Below are 23,150 nucleotides of genomic sequence, written 5' to 3' on the forward strand. Positions count from 1 at the left end.
AACGCATCTAAAAACGACAGTGCATTTATCATCTCAACAGAAATGCGTTTCTGGCTCGAGCACGTTTGCGGTCGCACTTTTTTCATTGTTTCAGAAACGCATTTCTAACCCCATCATAAAAACAGCTTTGCATCTATCTACTGCCCAAAACTCCCTGAAAGTTGTTTGGAAACCTTAATTCTATGCCAGAAGCGAGTTGATAAACATCCCCAAAATGAATACATAATCACAATGCAGTGAACTTTTCTTCTTCTTATCCCTCATCCCAGTTTGCGTGAGTTGCTGGAAAGCGCTTGGTGTTACGAGGGCCCACATCTGCTCGTCCACGCACAGACATTCTTTCAAATTAACCTCTTAGGGCCAGAAAATTGGTTGAGAAAGCTTTAGCAGCTGGTTCCATTACGGGCTGTCCATGGCGGAGCAATCACAGCCACTACGGCTTCTACACGCAGACAGCAGAATTTTGTTTTTTTTCAAAGGAAAGAAAGTTCATCCCTCAAAGAAAAGAAGGTTATGAATGAAAGCAACATTATTTAAGGAATAGATTAGTAAACACATTTTTGCAAGACCCTTGACCCATCTGGGCATCCTGTATTGTATTGTACATCAAAGAAGAACTTTGCCAGATAGGCAACTGTGGTATTACTTGTGAATAATGTTCTGTTTGTGACATAAGTTTTCACTGAGTTTAGACAAAACTTCTTCAAAAGGCATTCATCAAGAAACTAGCTGACAAGAAAAAAAATACAACCATACAATGGACTATTTATGTCAATGAGGGTAAAAGTCAATTTCCTCCCAGAAATTTGAAAAAGATTATACCATAGTTTGGAACTTTGCAGACAATATCTAATAGATTCATAGTCATGGTACCAAAATGTACATGGCTACTCTTGTTATTGTTTAGTATCCACTGCACAGGATGCAAAAGTTCCATCTGATGTGATATACTAGTGTTAAAACTGGCAATAAACTTTCGTCTTATCAGGCTATTTACTTATGCATTTCAACACATTTTCTCATCATCAGTAGCTCTTGTTCTATTACAATCTCATCAAAGAGGTGTTAACAAACCTCCCTGATCTCATGTCTGAGAAAATAATCCTTCCAATGGTTGCCTCTGGACTGTTTGAATGATCATGCTCAGTCTTGTAGGCCAACATTCTGAGCCCACATGGATGTGCACTTCTGTGAACCCTGGTCAATTATGAGGAAAATCACTTTCCCAACTGCACTGACTTGCCCATAGATATTACAGTGTATGTCCCAAAAGCATGATATGCACTTTACTTCTGTAAGTTCCCAAAATTTGTAACAGGAGCCGAGTAGGAAGTATGCCTATCAAAAGCAAGGATGTATGCATATCACAACATGTCAGAGAGTCAGGGACAGTGTTTCCTATCCTTGGGCTGCTGTTCAATAGTCAAATCTATGCCTTCCTAGTTTAATGTGATTAAAGGATAAATCTGTCTTGTAAAATTTGGACAACACAGGCTGGAACACATATTTTGATACTGAGAAATTTCAATATTTTGGAATGATATATGACTAAATAGCAATCCCTGTTCTAACTTGTTTAGCAGGCTACCACACAGAACACTCACAGACTGTAGGCCATAACCCTTTGATTTTACATGACAGACTGCCACAAATTTCTCACAAAGTACAAGTCAATTTTACAAGGTTTGAACCCTTTTTGTCAACTGTTGCTTTCCAGAGATATTAGAATGAAGATGTGAATAACTTGCGGTGATATCATAGATTCTCTTGGCTGCTAATCAAACCTAGCATTGGTTTCAAGACTTTTATGAGACTATGGCTGGGTTAATCAACTTTCCCAAGTTTTACATCTCTGTCTAGTCGATTTCGAGGCCTTGACACTGCACAGCTCCATTGTGCAGTTTGACCAGAGGAGTGGGGATGTGTAGTTGGCAGTGCTCGGCATGGGCAGGTCTGAGCTATAAACATGTTTCAAAACCGACTTTGTGTTTTAAACTCTGCAGAAACGCATTTCTGGCTCAAACGCGTTAGCACTCGCACTCTTTTCAATGTTTCAGAATTCCCGTTTCTCACCTCATGATCAATACAGCTTTGGGCTTATCAACTGCCCAAAACTCCCTGAAAATTGTTCGGAAACTTTTATTCTACACCAGAAGTGAGTTGATAAACATACCCTATACAGAAAGAGAGAAAAGCAGATACAGAAAACAGAAAAAAAACAAATTTTCTGACCTTGAACGGTAGAGAAAAAGAGGGAGGGGCATACATGTACAAACTATTAGCATTGTCTTCTCAGACAAAGCTAACTGAAATCAAAACATGAATTGAAAAGAAAGAGTGTATCCTTGAGCTATTAAATACCCATGAGTAGACTGAAAATCTTCCACCCCCCCAAAAAAAAACACCCTTTTCCTCCTTTCTTCCAACCAACCCCCTCCCCCTCCTCCCCTCCTCTCTCCCTCCACCCCCCCCCCCCCCCTTTCTCCTGGGAGGTGTCAGAGCCCTGCAATCACAACCCTCCTGCATCATGGAGATAATGCTACCTTGGGATAATTGGAAGCACATGTGATATCAATTCTTTCCATGAATTTATATCTGCAGTTAGCCTCTTTGAAAGGCCCCTAAGCTGTTGTTTTGCACTGACAGTAGCAAGCGACGAGCAGCGAGAGAGACGAAGCTGAGCGCATCAGCATGAGTGCATTTAGAGACTTCAAATACACATAATATTCATGACTAGGATAAAAACCAATAACTGGCACACCATTCTTGCCGCACAATTCAGTCACTGAATGATGCAGTTAGTCACTTTGACTAATGAAATCCCTCAAAGGCTCAATTCGCCCTTCGGTCATCGTTTTGGTGTGAAACGTGCATGCATGAGCTTCTTCAGACATCGCTCTGCCGATTGGTTGTGATCTTTAGGTACAAAATGCTCGCAGCAAAATTTGGTACGTTAATTCAAAGGTATAAGTTCAACAATTCAGGCGGATCTCCAGAAGTCCTTTTACCTGGACTTGGTTCTCACTGGTGGCTTGACTAGTCTTGCATGAAGACCTTTCACTTGCTCATCTTGCAGTCATTAAAGTGGAAGGGCCTATAACAAAGGCTAGTCAGTAGCAGGTCTGAAGAAAGCCTACAGGGTGACTAGCAGTTCTTACACAAAAAAGTACTGTATTGCCATTATAGTAGCTGACTGTCATATTTTTCTCAAAATTTGTTTAAGAGTTCATAATGTCCCATCCTCACACATACTTCAACCTCCCACTGCTATCATATCCATAAATCCCATCTTTCCTATGATATCACGAGTCCATATTATTGCCTCTAACATGCATGGACCCCCCCCCCCCTTTCATGCATCACATTTATCTTACATGCAATCCATCACGCATGGTCAGAATGACAAACCACTCAAGTTTCACTAAATGTACCTGCTACATTGCACTAGCTCTTATTTTGGATTTTTTAATAAAATGAATGGGCCTAAGGATGACAAAACTTCGCATTCAGCTAGTAGGTCCAGCATAAATACAATTGTACATATACAATATAGGTGGCGAGCTGACCATAGCGCAACTTCTCTCTACAGCATCACAAAGGGTAGAAAATTTTTGAAATACACATGGGTGATAATCATTTTCAATGCTGAATGAACAGACCATCTTCTATCTGCACATCCTTTAGCAGGGCTGTAAGAAATTAACTATGTCCCTAAAGAAAACAAACATGTCCCGTCATCTAGTTCAATAGTTGCTACTGACTATACTAACATCCCTGCTCTACCAAGATCTTCACCTTGTGGTTTGAACCCTCGACCACAATAATAGTGATGACATCAACCAACGGACCAGGATACCGCTGGCAGTACATAGGCCTATTTGTTTTGTCAGACTGATACACGCAATGCCATTATTCTGAAATAATTACACTCTGCCTGTCACTTCACCTACATTTTTCACTCCATAGTCAAACAATTTCTATTGTTTGTGGGTTTTTTGGTGACAAAAGTTCACTTTGACACAATAGCATAATTATTGTGTTGTTGCATCACAATAGTACAGAGAGTATGGAGAATCATGAGCAAAATTCACAATTTATGCATGTTTTCATATTTCTCTATATCCCCAACATTTTCGCATTTTACAAGTTCTCGTAAGTACCTCAACCTCTTAAGACCGAACTACCTATCAGATAATAACAATTCTGTGAAAATATTTGATTTATTACCATTATAATCATCATTATTATAATTACTATCATTATCATCATCATTATTATCACTATCAGTATTATTACTACTACTACTACTATTACTATCATCATTATTATAGAATATAGTATTATGTATAAAATAATAACTGAACCATGTATTTTGTGATAAACCTTGAATCTTTTTTAACCTCAAAGTTGAACTTTTACACATTAACAGAAGAGCAAATATGAGATACACTGAGAAGGTTATATAAACAATCTAGATAAGTTGTTATCTATTGAACAATGTATTCAGTTAACATCAAACAAGAAAGCGTGACATATATTGTATAACACTCCTGTAATATCATGTATTTGAAAAAAAAAATGGCACACATATCATTCTTTTTCTTGTAAGAAGTCTGATCTAGGGTCTTGTGAAAACTGATGTGAGTGACAAAGAAGGTTGAATTAAGATGATAAATCTATATGATCCATCCTCTCCAAAAACATTGCTTGTGATTGTAACATAGTAGGTGCCGCCAAATGTTTTCCACCTTCCTTCCTGTATGCAAGCCATGACTTGGGGGGGGGGGGGGGAGGAGATCTGGGGAAGGTTCATGTCCGACGTCACTTCACTAGTTTTTAACTGCCTCCGGAGAAGGCCGACCCATTGGAACCTTTCCATGGCCAAGCAACCGCTAATGGCAGATCAAATTCAAGATGTTTCATGTCGGATGGTTGGCAGTGAAACCCAGCCCCCAATCACAGATTTCAAAGGTACATCTCTCCCTCTGCTCAGCAGATACATTTCAAACTTTATGTCCAAGAGTATCAATTATATATTTCTACTAAAGCTCCTCACTTCCCTTATGAATGAAATGCATGACAATAAGCATCACAGATGACTACAAATTCTGATGTAATTTCCAACCTTTTAATCCACATGTAAATGTTACTAGCAATTGACATTGTTTATTCAATGTAATATCAATATAGACCAAGAAAAAATAAAAATGGTACAGTTTGCCATGTCAAAATGCTGACTCTGCAACAATTTAAAGAGCTACAGCTGTATGTGACAACAACTGTCATTTCTTGCCGACTACTGCACAAGATGACGGAAATATTAAAATCATCATTCAACATTATGATAGTATATTTAACAATGTACAGTAGCATAAAAATAAACTATCAACTCGTCATAACTGCATTACAATGAGAGAAAACATAAATATGAAACAAGGATTATGTTCCTCAGTAGGGAATAAGTAATGTATGCCACGTCGAGTGAAAAAAAGTAGATCACCAGCTGACGGTAATGTAACTGACAGAGTAAAGAAGATGAATTGCGAGCTGCGATCTCTTGAATGGCTCTCTACTGAGAATCTCAAGGAAGATAGCAGTGTCAGAATGCAAACTATTTGATAATGGCATCAACCCTCTCAGTCCTCTCCAAAGACAAGGGTAGATTGGTCAAATGCAGTAGATAAAATGTCTGGTAGTTACAGTGATCCTTTTTAATCCTCTTTTTTCTATCTTTCTCCTTGTGAGTCTCCTGCTCTCTTCTCTTTCATTTTTTCTTTCTCTCCTATTAACTCATCACTCACTCTATCTCTCCCTCCATTGTTTTTTTTTTATCTCACATATATAAACACACAAATTGACAGATACAGATCATTCCACAAAACAATAGAGTCTGATACTTTGGTTATCTCTTGTTTCCTACACTTGATATTTCTCCAATTTCAATAATTTTATGCTTTCCCATTCATATAGAAATCTTTACAAGATTTAAACACCTCCTCATACCCTTGCTTGTCACTGTGATGCCACAGCACTTCATAAAACCACAAGAAGCTTCCTTTAAAGTTTGCTTTATGGGGTCACTGACTCATGTGCTAGGAATAATTTTGCAGATGGAATTACTGGTACCAGTACTACATGTGTTCATTATTCAAGAACTTATTAACCAAATAAAGCGGTAATCTTTTTGCCCCATTATCTACAAGAAAGATTACCAATCAAAGATGACTGCTACGAGGATATTGCTTAATTTGCTATCATTAGGAAAAAGAAGAAAGAATCGAAACTAATATTTGTGTGTGTGTGTGTGTGCAAGCATAATACCATCTTAAAGAGGTTCATCCATTGGTCATGTTGGCATATCTGTGCAAGTTTGAAGAAGCATGCATGTTGTATGATAAGAAAAATCAGAAGAAAACAAAGCTAATACAATTCATCTGAACTATTCAAGTGCAAAAAAGAAGCCTTTATTGTGGTGCTGCAATATATTCAGTTTTCATTTTGCTTGCACACATTTCGGTGTGTTGCTCTCAAAACTTCATCCAAAGTACACTTCTGTACATACAAATTGCACCTAGTACATTGGGTATTTGTATGACATCATATCATACTATACTGTATAACAAGGAATTTTCGCGTGCATTTTAATTTTTCGCGAATTTCGCGAGCAGCACCATTCGCGAAATTTACATGCATGCGAAAGTTCTTGCCTACACAATATGCATTGGATGCCAGTGGCAAGTCACGAAAATTTCATGCTATGAGAAAGGCCATCGCCTCCAATTCGCGAAATTTTCATGCCGCGAATATATCGTGTTTTACAGTATACTGTGATAGAAAAGAAGCCCAAATGACCTCATTAAAACCATGGAAATAAAAAAAAATGAAGAAGGCCAACAGCCCTAACATCCAATCAAGTGACGAACCCATTGACCTGTCAAAGGGTTGACTGTTAACTGACACTCAAGAGGAGACACTGGGACTACAGAAAACCATGGCCTCCTTGACACCTAATGGAATGCTTCCTAATACCCACTTCCAATCAACTGAACATGGAGAAACATGAATCAACAAAAAGTTTGGTACCAAGAAAGGGGGGGGGGAAGGGGGAGGGGTTGGTTGCCTGACTAGAATACATTGGCATCACAGTGTGCACACACAATAACAGTGAAAACCATGAGACACATACATGTGGCTTGACACCACAAAAGGTCTATCCCCCTCCCCCCCCCCCCCCCCACACCTTCAGCATTCCAGGTTAGCACATCATCCCAGTCACAGGATGTAGCTGTTTACGGCCCACTAATGAGTGACTTTCAAAACTCTCTTCGCAGACGTCTCGCTCAGCGAGTGACAAGTCAGGGGTTCAGAGGCCCCGCCTACCGATTATTCGGTCTTCTTTTGAAATTTTTCAGACTTCCATTAGCAGATGGACAAAAAAAATGTTTCCACTCTTGGCATTGACACTCACCATGGCAACCAGATGTGTGAGTGACAGATGGCCATCATAGAGCACACTTTAAGTGGAGGGTCGAGGATGTCCTTAATAAAGGCAAGGAGTGGAGCTGGAGGTAGAACTTACTTACATTGTAACACCATCTTCCCTCCTGGCTCGAGCCCATTAGAATTCCCATATGGGTCAATGACAAGGCACTTACAGTACATTAGGCCTACATTAAGTACTACAGTGGCTTAAAATATCAAACTTGAAAGCAGTGTATAAGGTCTTTGGGACTGTGTCAATGACAGAAGAGGAAAAATGACTTATCATGAGATTATAAAGCTTTCTATTCATAGTCAGAATGCAGCATTCAGAGCATGAGCTTCATTTTCTTTATACGGCTCCGAAGAAACCTTCGAGGACAAAAACAAAACAAAACATAAATTCAAAGAACGTATGGGCATATTACACAGTAGGTGATTACTGCTGATAATACATCACATTTTTTTCTCTCTCTCTAAGAGTAAGAAACCTCTGTAGTTTTTAATATTTTCCTGTGCCCTTTCATTTCCCATTTTTATCATTCTGTCTTGTCGATACAAGGTTTGTCAAATCCATCCAATAAACGTGTGCTATTTAGTTTTATAATTTACTCTGCCAAAAGCACTTACAACCTGTTAGCATGTAATGTTAATGACAGTGTGAAACCATGGGACTCCGAGAGTTAATGAATTATCATAAGATGAAGAAGTGCATAACTTTGGCTATTAAGACATATGCTCTCCATGCATAAAATTCCCTAGATTTGCTAAGTTTACAAACATTCACCACACAGTGAGATACCCCTTTCAGAATGTCTATATTCTGCTTTGCCAATCATTTTGGAAACTTTTTTCTTTTTTTTAATCTCGCTGATAGGGAAAAGAAACAAACCGCTGTCCTGAGCCACAGCCTTCTGAAAAGTCTGTAGGCCTACTAGCAACTGTTGACCTGAAATGAAAGTCTGCATATAATGCAATGTGGAAAATGAAGTCACTGTAGCTTCACAGACCAATGCATACTAAAGAGATAAGCAGATTCACTTGCCAAATCATAACAAAGGAATCTAGGGAAGATGTGAATGCACAGACTAAATAGGGAAGAGTTTGGAGCATAATGACACCTTTCTCTATCATTCTTCACTGGCTTTCAACTGAATTGAAATTTTCATTTTTGAACAATTTATCTTGCAAACAGTGTCCTTTTGATGCTCCATCATTCCTTCACTCATTCACAGTTAGTTTTGTCTGCATCCAAGTTTCAAGGTTGCATGTTGTTTTCTTCTAAACTGTCAACAGGACTTTACTGAACTGAAGGTATCAGTCTGGAGAAGATCCTAGTCTTCCTTCAAGACTGATTGCTGTGTTAATTCTGCCTAAGCTTGGAATAATCATACTCAAATTTTCTTACTTCTACAACCAAAATCTGGATGTTGATATTCATAGAACATACCTAGAACCACATTCAGAAAGTGAAATTATAGGCCTACATACAAATGATTTCTATTGGTAATGTATATTTTGAAAGAATATAAATACAGGACACTTAGAGGGTAAAATTAGTTTCTAATAGGCAGGTCAAGTAAAAACCTGTGACATATAACACAGGTCTACAGGTGTATAGATGTTGGTTCACAATTACAGTGGCAGGCTTTACACACTATGACAAATCCTTGGACAAATAAAACTGTGTTGACTGTTGTATCCTGACAAGCAATTAGATTTGCTATTACAGACTTTGAGAAAGACTAGCTAGGTGTCTCATCTTGGATACTTTTGTTTGGTGGAAATGACTCAACACATAATCACATGTCCGTTCTGATGACATACACACATCCAGTCGGCATGACAGAAATGCTGGGCCGAACATTAAAGCACAAAACAGTCTGTTGCCTCCGTGGCCGTGAACTCAACACTGCAAAACACTAAATGCTAAAGCACTTCATGGCAACCCTGTTAACATCATCAATATCATGACTTTAAAAGTTCAACACAAGATGGATTTACACAGTGATGGATCAAAAACAACACAATGACATAGGGCCTATATTTTTACAAGAAATACACAAACATTGCAAACTCATTTTGTAAAAGGAATATTAAAACGATTACACAAGGTTGACTCAAATTCACTAACTCCAAAGCTCAATCTTCTCATTAGATTTCATACATGTACATTACACATTGGCTTCAGTATGAAATGAGTCAAGTTCTCTTACTCTGAAAATCCAGTCTCACACTATGAATACTGCAAGGCTATAGAAAAAGTCATCAATATGTATATATAAAAAGATGAATGGCATACATCATGATATATATCTTATCAACATAACTATTTTAATCGGGGAAGTAAGAATGTGCCTGTTTATAACTAGAAAACTTTGCATAAATTGGGGAGAATTGTTCTGTGTGGTTTTGAGACTACTAAACATCTGTACATGATTTACCACAATGCAGAAATGAAAGCAGTCAATATTTGTTTTATAAACAAGCTATATGTACACAGATATGCGGTTTATTTCAAGCAAACAAAGGGACACTTCCGCAGTTTGCCTTATCGGATACTGACACATGTCACATTTTTTCGAACTTGACAAGCTTTATACGATTTTTTCAGGAATAAAGAAGATACTGATCTTAGCCACTCTTCCCCTCCCCCCCCCCCCACATCCTCACTTTTTAGTAAATTAGATTAAGAATCAGTCTTACAATACATTCATACACAATTATTTTCATAAGATTTTCATAAACTACAATCTCATGTCTAAATAACCATTCACTTTGCATTAGGTTATGCAAAGCACGTTACAGTTTCTGCCCATCGTGGTTGCAGATACCCTGCAACTTTCACAATCATGTCTTTCAGCAAGCTTGTGCATTTAGGATGATAAATCCATAGGGTTGATTGATTGAAATACAAGCAACATGACAAGAAAAATAACATGACGGTTGGTCTATCTGTCGTGGGTGTGCAGCATAGGGTTGGGCAAGCGCATCAGTATGGCAATGGCACTCCTAACCTAGATACCGGTAGATTCAATGAGTGTATACAAACATTTTGAATGTACATTAACATCATACATAACTTGTTATCAATGCTTCCTTCCATGTTTGATGGATGGAAATTCCAATCTGTTTTTTAAAGTTGACTTACATTGTACATGTACAAAAAAAGAAAGAAAATAGACTCAAACTAAAAGAATAGAAACTGTTTCATTAGACCAGACAAAATCATAAAAATGTACATGAAATGAAAAAAAAAAGATCAAGTTTAACATGCTTCTGTAAAACAAGAGTATTGGGCACAATCATGTATGTAAATGAAATAAAGTGATGATGTTTCCACATTGTTCTGCAATAATCATTCTCTCTCATTACACTGTACAAATATATACAGTGTTGTGCTTATAAAACTCAATACCAATAGCCCTGTTACTCTTTACAAATAAGTCATCGCTAACTGCTTCAACTTGAGAACAATTTGATGTGAAGGATCATATTCTTCTTCTTGAATTAATGCCCAAAATAGGAAATCTCCTTAAGACTTGTGTTACAAATAATGTGGCAACTTATGAGGCTATGACATCATCATATCATCTACAAAATATATAATATAAATCATGTCACTATGCTGGGGAAAAAAAAAAACTTGTCAAATTTAAACTGCCATAACCTTCTCATTTCTTTCCTGATTTCTATGAGATTATCATTGTTATGTTTATTCAGTTTTGTTCTCTTTTATATCAAAGTCAACTTGAAAATGGAGAAAGCTTACATTTTTATACAAATATTCTATTTCAATAAAATATGACCAACACGTACATTTCAAAATAAAAAATATAGGGAGAAAAGAAGTGATCGCCAAAGTGGAATGGCAAAATGTGATGGAATGTGAATCATATGTTTGGGGCCATAAATAGATTGTATTCAATTTTGGAGTAGAACATGAAATAATGGAACGAAGATTTAGAACTTCCCTTTAACCAGCAGAGCATGAAGCACAGTCTGGTTTGATGAACCTGGGCAAACAGCTGTGTCTGCGCTGTAATTTGGCATGACAACCAGTTGCACTTTGCTGATAATTTACTTTGACCAGCCAGAACACAGGAAAGACTTTTTTTCTGGGCCAAAGTTTAAGAGTTGTTGTTGGGGTTGGGGTTGGGGTTGGGGGTGGGGGTGGGGGAGGGGAGGGGGAGATGAATTCTACGTATCTAACCAGGATAGGGATAAACAAAGAAGAGATCTATTTTTATTTTTTTTTAATATAAAGAAGGGGTAAAACGGAGGGACATGAAGTATGGAGAAGATATTGAAACCTTCCTCAGCCGAGATAGGATCAGAGAAACACAGACTATAGCCATGACAACCACTCCACAGGCTTGTTTCCTGAAGCGCTGTTAAAATCCTGCCAAAAACTCTTTTCATGTGGCAATTTTCCTCTCTTTTTTTCTTTCATCCAATTTTCATCTGAACATTCCCAGTGAACTTACTGTAAAGCTTACTGTAAAGCAGAGTCGCTCCCTTAATGCACATGTGAGATGTGATGAGCCATATTTAGCATGCCACAAAGTTAGAACCATTTTTACTGTCAGAATGGTCTCCCGTTCGGTAGACTTTCCTGAAATCTTGCTATCTACCTACATGGCAGATCATAAGTGCCACTTCAAAATTGAAGGCATCATCTCTACAACAGAGCTCAACATGAGCATGTTATTCAAATTCATGAAATTCTTTCATTGAGATTTATGTTGATGTAGGGCAATTTGTCAATCAGTTCCATGAGCACGTTGTTGTACATGATGTCAGAGTCGTGTTGCAGGTCACATTTCAAAGTGGGCAATGATGACATCTGTAAACATGGTACTGTAAAACGAGGAATTTTCGCGTGCATTTTAATTTCGCGAATTTTGCGAGCGCCGAAATTCGCGAAATTAAAATGCACGCGAAAGTTTTTGTCTACACTACATGCATTGAATGCCAGTGGCAATTCGCGAAAATTTCATGTCACGAAAAAGGCTGTCGGCTCCCATTCGCGAAAATTTCATGCCGCGAATATATCATGTTTTACAGTATTCAAAGTCCTTTACACATGGTAACAAGCCATTCCATCCATGTCTATCTCTCTTTATGCTCCTCATAGTTTGTAAATTTATAAAAAGATAATCAAATTCTATGTTGGGTCAGTAATGCAATAACTGCAACCCCATCCCTAAGTACTCATAGCTCAGATTACAATAATCATACAATTGTTTGATCTGACAGACATAATCTACACTCAGTGTAATCTTTTCCAGTTTTGTGCACAAGTCACTTGGAAGCTTGTGAGGTGAATGAACTATTGTGATTATGTGATTATAACCAACAATGCTTTTCCACGTCAGCAACTGAAAGTGCAAAACTTCTGACAACTTTCTGATTTCCTGTTCATCCACAATGAGACTTCTCCTCCAATGTCTCTGCTTTAAAATCTTTGATGTTACTGTATGTATTTTATTAGAAGACAAGTTGGACATGAAGTGCAACGTCACTCTAGTTTCTATTAACCCTCGGTATGCCATGCTCGCAAACCTGGCGATGTCAGTCAATGGCATGCCAACTTTTGCTTATTTTTCCTCAAACTCACAAACCGATCTATAAATTGCAATATGCCACAGGACATCGAGAGTGCCATAGCTACACAGCTTTGTCATAAAACATGCATCACTGCAAAGCCTGCAATTTTCAACCATAAATACCTCTGCAAAATGTTACATGGCATTGAAAAACAGAATATTTTCCAAAAGAACTCATGCATTGCAGTCTCAGAATAATGCGGTACACGGGGAGTTTATACCATGGGACACAAAGAATTGAAAGAATAATTCACAACAGGCTTTGTATTCTTGGTGGTTGAATAGGAAAAACATGCTATCAAAAGACATAACTTTTAGATGTTGCTGAAACACTTTTTGATATCTGATTAACTTCAGACATCACTGTACAGTGCACTCCTGTTACAACAAACACGGTTGTAATGAAATTTCGTTATAACGAAGTAAACTTCTGGTCCCAAAATTATCGCCATTAAAGTCTATGGTACAAAATTCGCTTATAACGAACACAGTTATAGCGAAATTTTCGTTATAACGAAGTCTTTTCCGAGTGCCACTGACAAAGAAAAACAAAAGAAATGTGCTCCGTTATAACTAATTGAGGATCGCTTTCGAAAATACGTAGTGGAACAAGCATTTAATAGCGTCTCTGCATGGGTAAACGCGTCACATCACTGTGTGTTCGCTTGGTGTGTCACTCACAGTTTCGGAGGGGAACTTGCATTATTGTAATATAATAATCTGAAATTGAATAACTATTTGTTTTATTGTTCACATAAACTTTCTAGTGTATGACGAGTATTCAACAAACAGAATATCATATATGCGTGGCTTCCTTGTTTTCGTTATACATTGTATTTGTTCGGTTATAACGAAATTTCGTTATAACGAAAGAAAACTGCCGGTCCCGAGCATTTCGTCGTAAGGGGAGTGCACTGTATACAGCCGAGGTGAGATATCCACCTCCCAGATTTATGGCAAACCTGCTCTTATCACTGTAGACCAAACGACACCACTTTCCTTGTATACAAAATGAACTAGAAAGTCCAAGTTTGGATCGTTTACCTGCTGGAGACCGCAAAGAAAGGTGATTTACGAGACTTGGGACAAGTCCGTGCAGTTGGGAAGAAAATTATCCCATGAAGTACCAACTGCTATCAATAGTCATAAATCCTAGGTGAATAAGAACTGTAAACTGTAATGCAGTTTCTGCTTTTTATCTCTTTCTTGGGGGCGGGGGGAGGGGGAGTGTCAAAAATCAAGGAGGATAGAAAAGATATGATGTATCATCCATTAATGGACAGATGTGAAGGTGGTTCATGAGTTCCTACCCACGCACAGCTATTTTGGTATCTATACATCTCAGCATATTTACAATGGTCCACATCTATCATCAAAGCTGTTTCTAAGTGGGTTCTCTCTGTTTTCATGTAACAGATTTCTAGATGTGAAAAAAAAAATATATGAAATAATTCACTGCATCTTTAGGCTTGTTCTTCCTAGAAATGAAAGAACTCACTACACGAAGAGAGATAAACCTTAAGACAGTGACACACTGGAGATAAAGCATTATGAGTCAGCTTTTAATACTGACCTTGTTCCTACCTCCCTGTTCCTACCTAAATTCACCAGTCAGCTAGTGAGGTTACAAATTACACTAGATATCCTGCATGCTCCTATACCAACTGATGACTGCAATTTCTACAACAGCCTGCTTGAAAATCTTCTTGAGCTGCCAAAACATACCAGTGAAACCATACAATCTGAAATTTTTGCTGGGATGAAACTTTCACAAATTTTGTGAGCAGCCAAGATTTGGGAAAATAAAATGCATGTGAAAGTGTTTGTCAGTCACAATGTGTTGAATACCAGTGGAGATTCGCGAATGTTTCATGCCGCGAAAAAGGCCATCGGACGCAAGATGCGAATATTTCTGATTTTACAGTATGATGTGAAAGTAATTTCACTGAGCTTGGGTCATGCCCAGTACTGCCCTTTGCACACGTGCTTGAAGCATAAAGCTACAAACAATGTAGGCTATGCATATCCAAATGGATGCTAAGCTTCTAGTGTCATGACTGTATCATTTGTTGATAGACTGAAGGAGTTTTGTAGCATGTACATTGTTTTTGTTCATGGTGTGATAGGTGTGTGCATATCCCACCTTTCACCACACTCAAGAAACCAGACTATTGTGGGGGCCTCAAAGATTCTGAGTCACCCGTCACTGAGGGGCAAACTTTGGAAGAGGGTAATCCTTGTTTGTCTAATGGGGTTCTCTTCCAACTTTTCAAGTTACTACTGAGAGAAGATGGGGGCCTAAGTCTGGCTTTTGGAATGATTTTCAGGATAATACTTTAGTTGATTTAACGTGATCATGATACAATGAAAGATATCAGTCACATGATCATCATGAAACATGCCCAATAGCTAACAGTAAAGTTTACACAGAAATGGATTTTATTTTATGACATACTGTACCTTGGCAATGGACATGTGTATATACAGTCAAACCTGTCTATAGCGGCCACCCAAGGGATGCGGAAAAAGTGGCCGTTATAGACAGGTGGCCGCTATAGACAGGTAATCCAACTTTGTGTGCATTGCCTACATGTACATATTTGTGTGTATGAATGCACACGTGTGTATCATGCATAACACAATGCCGGTGTTTATGAAATTGTTGCACAGTATACATGTAGCATGTGCATAGTGGTGAAGAAAGCTTAACACTAGTGCATTATTATGACTGAATAAGTGGTGAATGCAGCAGTGGCGATCACTCAATGTTGCCCAGGAATGACTGGCACGGCTAAAAGGCAGAAACACATGCTGAATTATCGGCTCGGCTACGGCTCCATCGGGTTTTTGGCCGCTATAGACAGGTTAAAATCTACCGCGGGAAACAAAATTTGTGGCTGCTGGCCGCGTTAGACAGGTGGCCGCTATATACAGGGTCTTTAACATGGCTTTTCTCTCGAGGGGATTTTTCAGTGGCCGCTATAGACAGGTGGCCGCTATAGAGAGGTGGCCGCTAAGGCAGGTTTGACTGTATAAGTGGATTCCACATGAATGATACATTGCTTTTTGTAAGAAATCATCTCAAAATTTTATCAAATTTGATACTGCGTGGTAAAATTAACCCATTTAAGATATGGCAAAAGTTGCAGATTACAGTCATAAGAGATGATAGCTATAGGCCTACATTATATCTCCCCACAAAAAAAAAATATATGGTGCATAAATTCAATCTCCCATTTAGACAACATACTGAGAGATAGTACTGTGAAGAAGATTATCTTACATATCCTGGCTATCAACTACCTGAAGTCATCTGGTAGGCAACATATAATATACTTGTCAGTTACAATCAAAATAAATTCAGTAGCAATGTTTAGTACAGTGTCATTACTCATAGTAGGTTTCATTTGTGACATGGCGCACGCAGGCAAGAGGCAGAGTGCAAAAAAAAGTCAATTGCTGCCTCCATAACAGACATTTTGCTGAGTCAAGCAACAGTGCCATGGTAACGGAGAGTTTGCCCCCTCAGATGAGAAGGCAGAATCGGCATGCAAATCACATCTGTAACTTCAAAATGATTTGTAAATTACCTGTACTGACGAACTCTCCTAAACTGTGGCTCCCTGTCCACATGATAGTTGAGGCACTTTCTTGGTCTTGTGTTTTGTGGACTTGGTTCAAACATTAACATTTCAGAAATGTATTCTCTGCCATTAACTATATGTTTGCATCTGAACATTATTTTTTTTTTGTACACAACATGAAAAGCTTAACAGCCCACCATATTCCTAATACATGTACCTAATTGTACCTATTAGTTTCACAATTCCTTCACTTTTATTCCAGTGTTTTCTCACCAGGGGGCTTACAACAATTTTCCCACAGAATCGCATCATAGACAAATAAAATTTAGTATAAGAAATAATCTCTTACGGTTATGCAATATATCTGCCTATGTCCATGGTGATGGTCAAATACTTTTTCCTCCAAAATAATAGAACTATTTCTTCACAATTATGACATTTCACCCTTGCATACTATGTGGCACACATGTAATAACAATGTTTTAGTGTTCACTTTCCCTCCTTACCACTCACATTCACTCATTCACTGTTTTTTTCAATCTATTTCCCTCTGTATATTATGCGTGTGTTCACACACATCCGTGTGTGTATGTGTGTGTGTGTGTGTGTGTGTGTGTGTGTGTGTGCATGTGTGTGTATGTATGTGCCTATGTATGACCATGGTATGACATATGGGTGTAGGCTGCTGAAACAGGACCAAACAAACCCAAAACGGAGTACCGGTATAAAGCTAACACCCCCACCTGTTTAGCCTTGATACATTTGTTTTGGCAACAGTTTTGACAAATATGGACTGCTTTAGGGGAGAGAATCTCCTACTTTCCCTAGGCCACCTGTCTCCCTTGGCCAGACTTTCCTCTGGAGGGAAGTTGGAGTCATGGACCCTGGACCTTGTAGGCTTACAATCCTATAAATTTCCTCCATTTGTATGAACAATATGCGGACAATCGTCTCAAGAATCAAACATGAATTGGAAGTATCTCTCCATACAAATAGCATACAACACATCACTTAATTGTTATCACCTTGTAAGGTTTTTTCTTCCTTTTCTTTTTAGACAGGGGATTCCACTCACAGTAATAGTTTAGAGATTGTTGGCCATGTTAAGGTCAGGCAGTTGAAGCTGTGATTACCATTCAGAGCATTCAAGAAGTAGACCTATATAAAACGTGATAAAAACTATGCTATTGTCTAGGAAATGAATACAAAGTTGAGTAAGTTGATCTTTAAGAGGGAATCAGAACATGGGTGATCCCTATGGGAATACAGGAGAATGCACTGTATGTGTGTCATCGTACTTTTTTACTGCAGACACACAAAAAGTCTCTTGGTGTTACTATAGTAACAGATGTCTGTGCATGTCACTCTCCTCCTTATACATATATTACATTATACTGTCTCAAAGCCATCCTACATCAACATGCCCTGTTCAAGGGTAAGTCTATCAGATCAATAGAACCCTAGCTTCTGAAAGTTTAAGGGAAGTTCCCTTTCACAAGCCCCAACGACTTCATAACACTTATGGTGCTACATGTAGTCTACAGGAGTAAATTGATACAATGCAGTACATGTACATTTTAGCTCAAGTACTAGTCCTATGCAGTAGTTTAATAGCAGCAAGAATGAAATTGTCATTTTTTTATAGAGCATTGAATGATTTTCCTGTCACTCTAAAAACATGTTAATTCATAATGGTAACACTAGAACAGACTGATGAATGATTTCATTGATTTATTTCATAACTGCATGGAAGAGTTATCATGAAACTTTACCTTAAGTGTTCCAGTAACAATCACCAATAAGCTGCCAGGATTTCAGCTTGTTGCTGCGTTAGTCACTTATTATGAACAATCTCTCTGAGACATTGTTCTTGAGACAGAAAGGTCTAGTGATAGTGTGTGAGATGTCCAGTAAAAGAGATTTAATCTACGTTTAGGCATACACAGCAGTCTATCTGATTAAAATGTCAGCAAATATTCACTAGATGATGGTCATAGATTCAAGTGAACTTGGAAGAGAATGCATAACAATCACAAAATTTAATGGGCACTTCATTAAAAACAGTTTATCTCAGAATGAAACCAGTAAAAATTTCATTCCATTGTTCTAAGTGAAAGAACAATGCAAGCAATATCACTACACATTATGATAACATAATGCCGATTGTCATCTATGAGTAAAAATGAATTTAAACTGTTGTAGGTTTTTACAAAAAAAGGCTCTACTACTTGTAAAGCTACATAGAATCCATATGATACACACACCTAACCATTCAGGGAAGATAACTGTATGGAAGTTAACTGAATAAAGAAAGAAAAAACAGGGAAAAAATATGCCTATGGGGCACTGACCCTCTATGATAAATGTTTCAAATCATCTGGAAGCTATCAACAGCACTGGGAACAGAATGGAAAAGAGTCTGCTGACAGATAGGCTGGGGATTAACCTTGTTCATCTGCTGACAAGCAGCGCTTTCACACTTACATTCAAATGTGTTTCTTTATAGCTAAATGTGTTTCTAAAGACATTACAAGTACAAATTGATGAAGAAATTTCAGTTAGTTTGGATATAAACCTGAATAATGTTTCTCCAACACATTATTCTAAAATGAATAATCGTGGACTGGTTGGTGGTGCCTTCCAACTGTGGTACGCTTGATGTCAGGTATGAACAGGCTGACCTCCAAAACATAAATGATAAAGGGTACCTACAATGGTGAGTATCTTGACCATGTTCTAACTTCTATCATGGTGCAAAAATGTATGTACACTAGACCATGAAGTTTGTGAATAAGTTGTTGTGAGAAATGTTGATAACAGTTAGCAGTTGGCCAAGACAGAAAAATTAATGCACCTTAACACTCAACTCTAAACACGTCTAGATGACTATGAACCAGGCTTTTTTCTAGTGTGAGACCTCTCAAGCTTACTCTACACTACATGGACTAAAGTCAATGAAAGAACCAAATTCAGTTCAGCTGAGGGGTCATACGCTTTCATGTTTGCCTTCCTCTAGCGTCAGAAATGGAGCTCTGCAAAACGTGTGAGGAAGGATTACTGAGACCTAAGCCTCTGATTAAAGTCTGCAGTGATGACTGAAATGTTCATGAGATGAAACTTTGTCAAAAAGTTGGATCAAAGTGATTAGACAATAAAAACAAGAACAAAGGTGTGGCTTGGTATAATGTATAACAAAGTATTTGGTATTAAAGGACAGTGTTCCTGGCGAAAGGTAAAGTAATACAGGGACAGAGTGGTGGAAACTTGAGAAAAATTAGACAAGAAATGATGTTATCATGTAGTGCAGTAGATTTTCTATTTTTTCCAAATGCTGAATGATCATTCCCAAAAGTGCACAGCATCATTGAAACAAATTGATATTGTTATGTTTGCAAAGGAAAGTAAACTCAACCAATTAATAATTTGTCAAAGTGATACCCAAAGAAGGATTCTCTCTTTTTGTTATTGACTAAACAAATAATGGTTCTCGATATCTCTATCCCTCACAGTCGGAATAACACCCTTCTCCCCAGCGCCATGAAGTTGAGACAGAGTTGGCCAAGTTTGTTTGTGGAGGCGGGTGCTCTGTCTGAAACCAACCTGACCTTGGTTGTCCCTGTATCTTTCATTATACAGGACACTGGGAGAACCACTTGGGATAGTGCATGTTCCCCCAGATTTCATGTGCTTTCAATTTAGAACGCTTCACCAAAACATCCCCATCAACTTTTTGGGGCCCCCGAGGATCAAACAAGGAGTCAGTAATATTTGTTTGTTTCTTGTTTCTGCATGTGGTAATGGAAAGAACAAATAAGGTCTGCATTTGGCAGTATTCAAATCAGAGCTGGTTGTGAATTAAAACATGGTTGTAGGATAGGTTACACACAGATGATAATGAATAGAAATATACACAACCAGAATACCATGCAGAAACATTCCTAGAAAGCATACAACTACATTCAAGAACCTTCATTCATATATAATAGTAATTTGACAAACATTTACTAAATTATTCACAGAGCAGTATAAAAGAGAAAAGGAGTGAAGAAAATATAAGACAAAAAATAGAGACTTCACTGAAATGACATGACACTAAAACCTCATGTAGTATTCATATAGTTACCACAAATTGCACCCATCGAAGTGTAAAAAAGTAGTCTTACAGAAAACTTGATATCAATTATCATGCTTTATACTACATACATATATGTTATACATACATAATAATTAAGTTATACCCAATATAGGCCCCATGTGTATATCATATACAAGCTGTCAAACATGGTTAGTGGACTCATACAATAGAAGAATAAATTGGTGCCAATGTCTGCCATTGTGATAAAGTACAAGAAATCACATATTTATTGGAACAAAATGTAACTGTTACGAAAGAAATAGTTGAGCTCATACAATTGTACTTTGAACCTCAAAGGTTCTACATAAAGTCAAATATATGGACCACTGCTTCACCAGCTGGAGAATGTACTACAGGGTACAAATACATAACAACTAAAACTGTTAGAAGCGAGAGAGCAAAAGAGAGAGAGATAGCTGATAGAAATGAATATATATATATATATGTGTATATATATACATATATAATTACACATAAAGAAATATACATTGTAGGCCTATGTAAATTAGAAGTATGTTTATACAAGATATATCTGTACACATTTGTGCATGGAATTACATGAAGGATCCTATGTATACCACAGGACCATAGAAAGTTTTGATGCCTGTGTAGCGTTCAGGCGTGGTATATAATCTTTTGTTGCAGTTGTTGTTGTTGTTGTTGTTGTTTTGGTAGATTGTTAAGCAAAGGTATAGGTCCTACTAAAGGAATTCCCAATTTTCAGTATGAATAATTCTTAAACAACATAAGAAGGAGAAGACATAGAAGTTATTTGGTTTAAGAAAATTTGCTCAAAACATAGAAATGTTAGAAGTATAGACTGAAATCTATATAATACATTAATAAGTTCAAATTTGATATATTTTACAAAGTTTTCTCTAATGAATCTATTGATTGTACAGGTAAAATTTATCTCCAAATATCTATTCACTACATCATTAAAAGATAAGAGAGCATCAACTGATAAAAATAAACACTATTCAGTAATAGTGGCTTATCCCATTAACATTTCTCCATGACTAGTTTTCAACAATTGCATCTAGCAAATCTGGCAAATTCACTTTAGATATATTCATTTATCTTAAAATATGTTACAAAAATGTTTGGTGGTGATTTCTTTCCAATGTGTAAGAACTTTCAGAATGATAGGGGGAAAACAAGTCGCCTGTGACCTTGAGAAAGAGATGAAGAAGAAGAGATAGAGAGAATCGGGAGAGAGGAGACCAGTTTTACGCCACCTGTTGATGATAAGAGCCCGTCCTGACCACGACTCTACCAACAGCGAACCCCATGACCACTAGCTGGCGGAGTAAAGCAAAGACCATGCAGCACTATGCACCTGACTGCCTGACACAACTTTTTTTCTACGTCAAAACAATCCCCAAGAATTAGAATTTATAGAACACTAGATACTTTTCACGTTACAACGCACTTCGAGGTACTGTACAGAAGTAAGTCTAGAGATTTCGGACGAACGGCCGAATTCCTTACAAAGCAACATCATCTGGAAAAGTCATAAACTTATCTGGGTTCACTCGATTTCATAGAGTTCGTTGGATTCCGCTGACCTAGTCAACTCGACATACCCCTTCCTCACCCAACCGCGCGCGGCTACTTACCCGTGGCTGAGTACACAAGAGATAGGAGTAACACTGAGCACGTGAAAACGGTAATCCACTTTGAGATCATTGTTTCCAGCATCTGCAAGGGCACAAGCTGTGTGTTATTCCAAAGAAATCCGTGGCATGGATTCTGTCCTATATAAATAATGATCCGATTTCGATTTCAATCATTGAAATCATGGGGTTAATTCCAATAAAGCTTTGGTACGCTACCTAGAAGTTCTCATGTTGAACAATGTCACTACGTATCGGCTCTGCAGCATCTAGCCAGCATTTGGATTCGGTCACTCGCGCGCGTGTTCGCTCCTGTGTCAAGATGTATATGGAGTCGGGTATCGGACTGCTGTTCGCTGCGGAAACAGTGTGTTGCGCCGAACTTCATCTACGCATCATCAACACACGATCCTGAGCGGAAACAGTTCATAATCAAGAAAGTGTATTTACTAGCTGTTCGTTTCTCTGGCAGCCCTCCCCACGATAGGAAAAATTGCATCCCGCAACTATCAGAACTGTTGAATGAAAACAGGTATCACAATCATAAGCGAAAAACTAAAGTAACATATTACCAATATTACAAAGTAAAAAACAACATATATTTTGCTATAGTAAGTATAGCTTAGCAGTTATCCTGTTGACGGCAGGAGGAGTATGCATTTCATTTCGAACCATCATAAGTGGGCGGGGCAAATATTAAGTCAATCAAGGAAAAGTTTTGAGCGAG

General features: G+C 37.9%; 1 protein-coding gene across 1 annotated transcript in view; it reads right to left on the bottom strand.

Moving 5' to 3' along the window:
• LOC139737500 (vascular endothelial growth factor receptor 1-like) overlaps nt 1–22,622 on the bottom strand; it is an 85,545-nt gene extending 62,923 nt beyond the window's left edge. Inside the window, exon 1 of the mRNA XM_071648172.1 lies at nt 22,427–22,622. Within this exon, the coding sequence (XP_071504273.1) occupies nt 22,427–22,508 (82 nt within the window). The 5' untranslated portion in view covers nt 22,509–22,622. The remainder of the gene's footprint in view (nt 1–22,426) is intronic.
• Between the last annotated feature and the right edge of the window lie 528 nt (nt 22,623–23,150).

This window comes from Diadema antillarum, unplaced genomic scaffold, assembly GCF_040938485.1.
Source record: "Diadema antillarum isolate AM-2024a unplaced genomic scaffold, OU_Dant_1.0 seq00000693_RagTag, whole genome shotgun sequence".
Lineage (NCBI taxonomy): Eukaryota > Metazoa > Echinodermata > Echinoidea > Diadematoida > Diadematidae > Diadema > Diadema antillarum.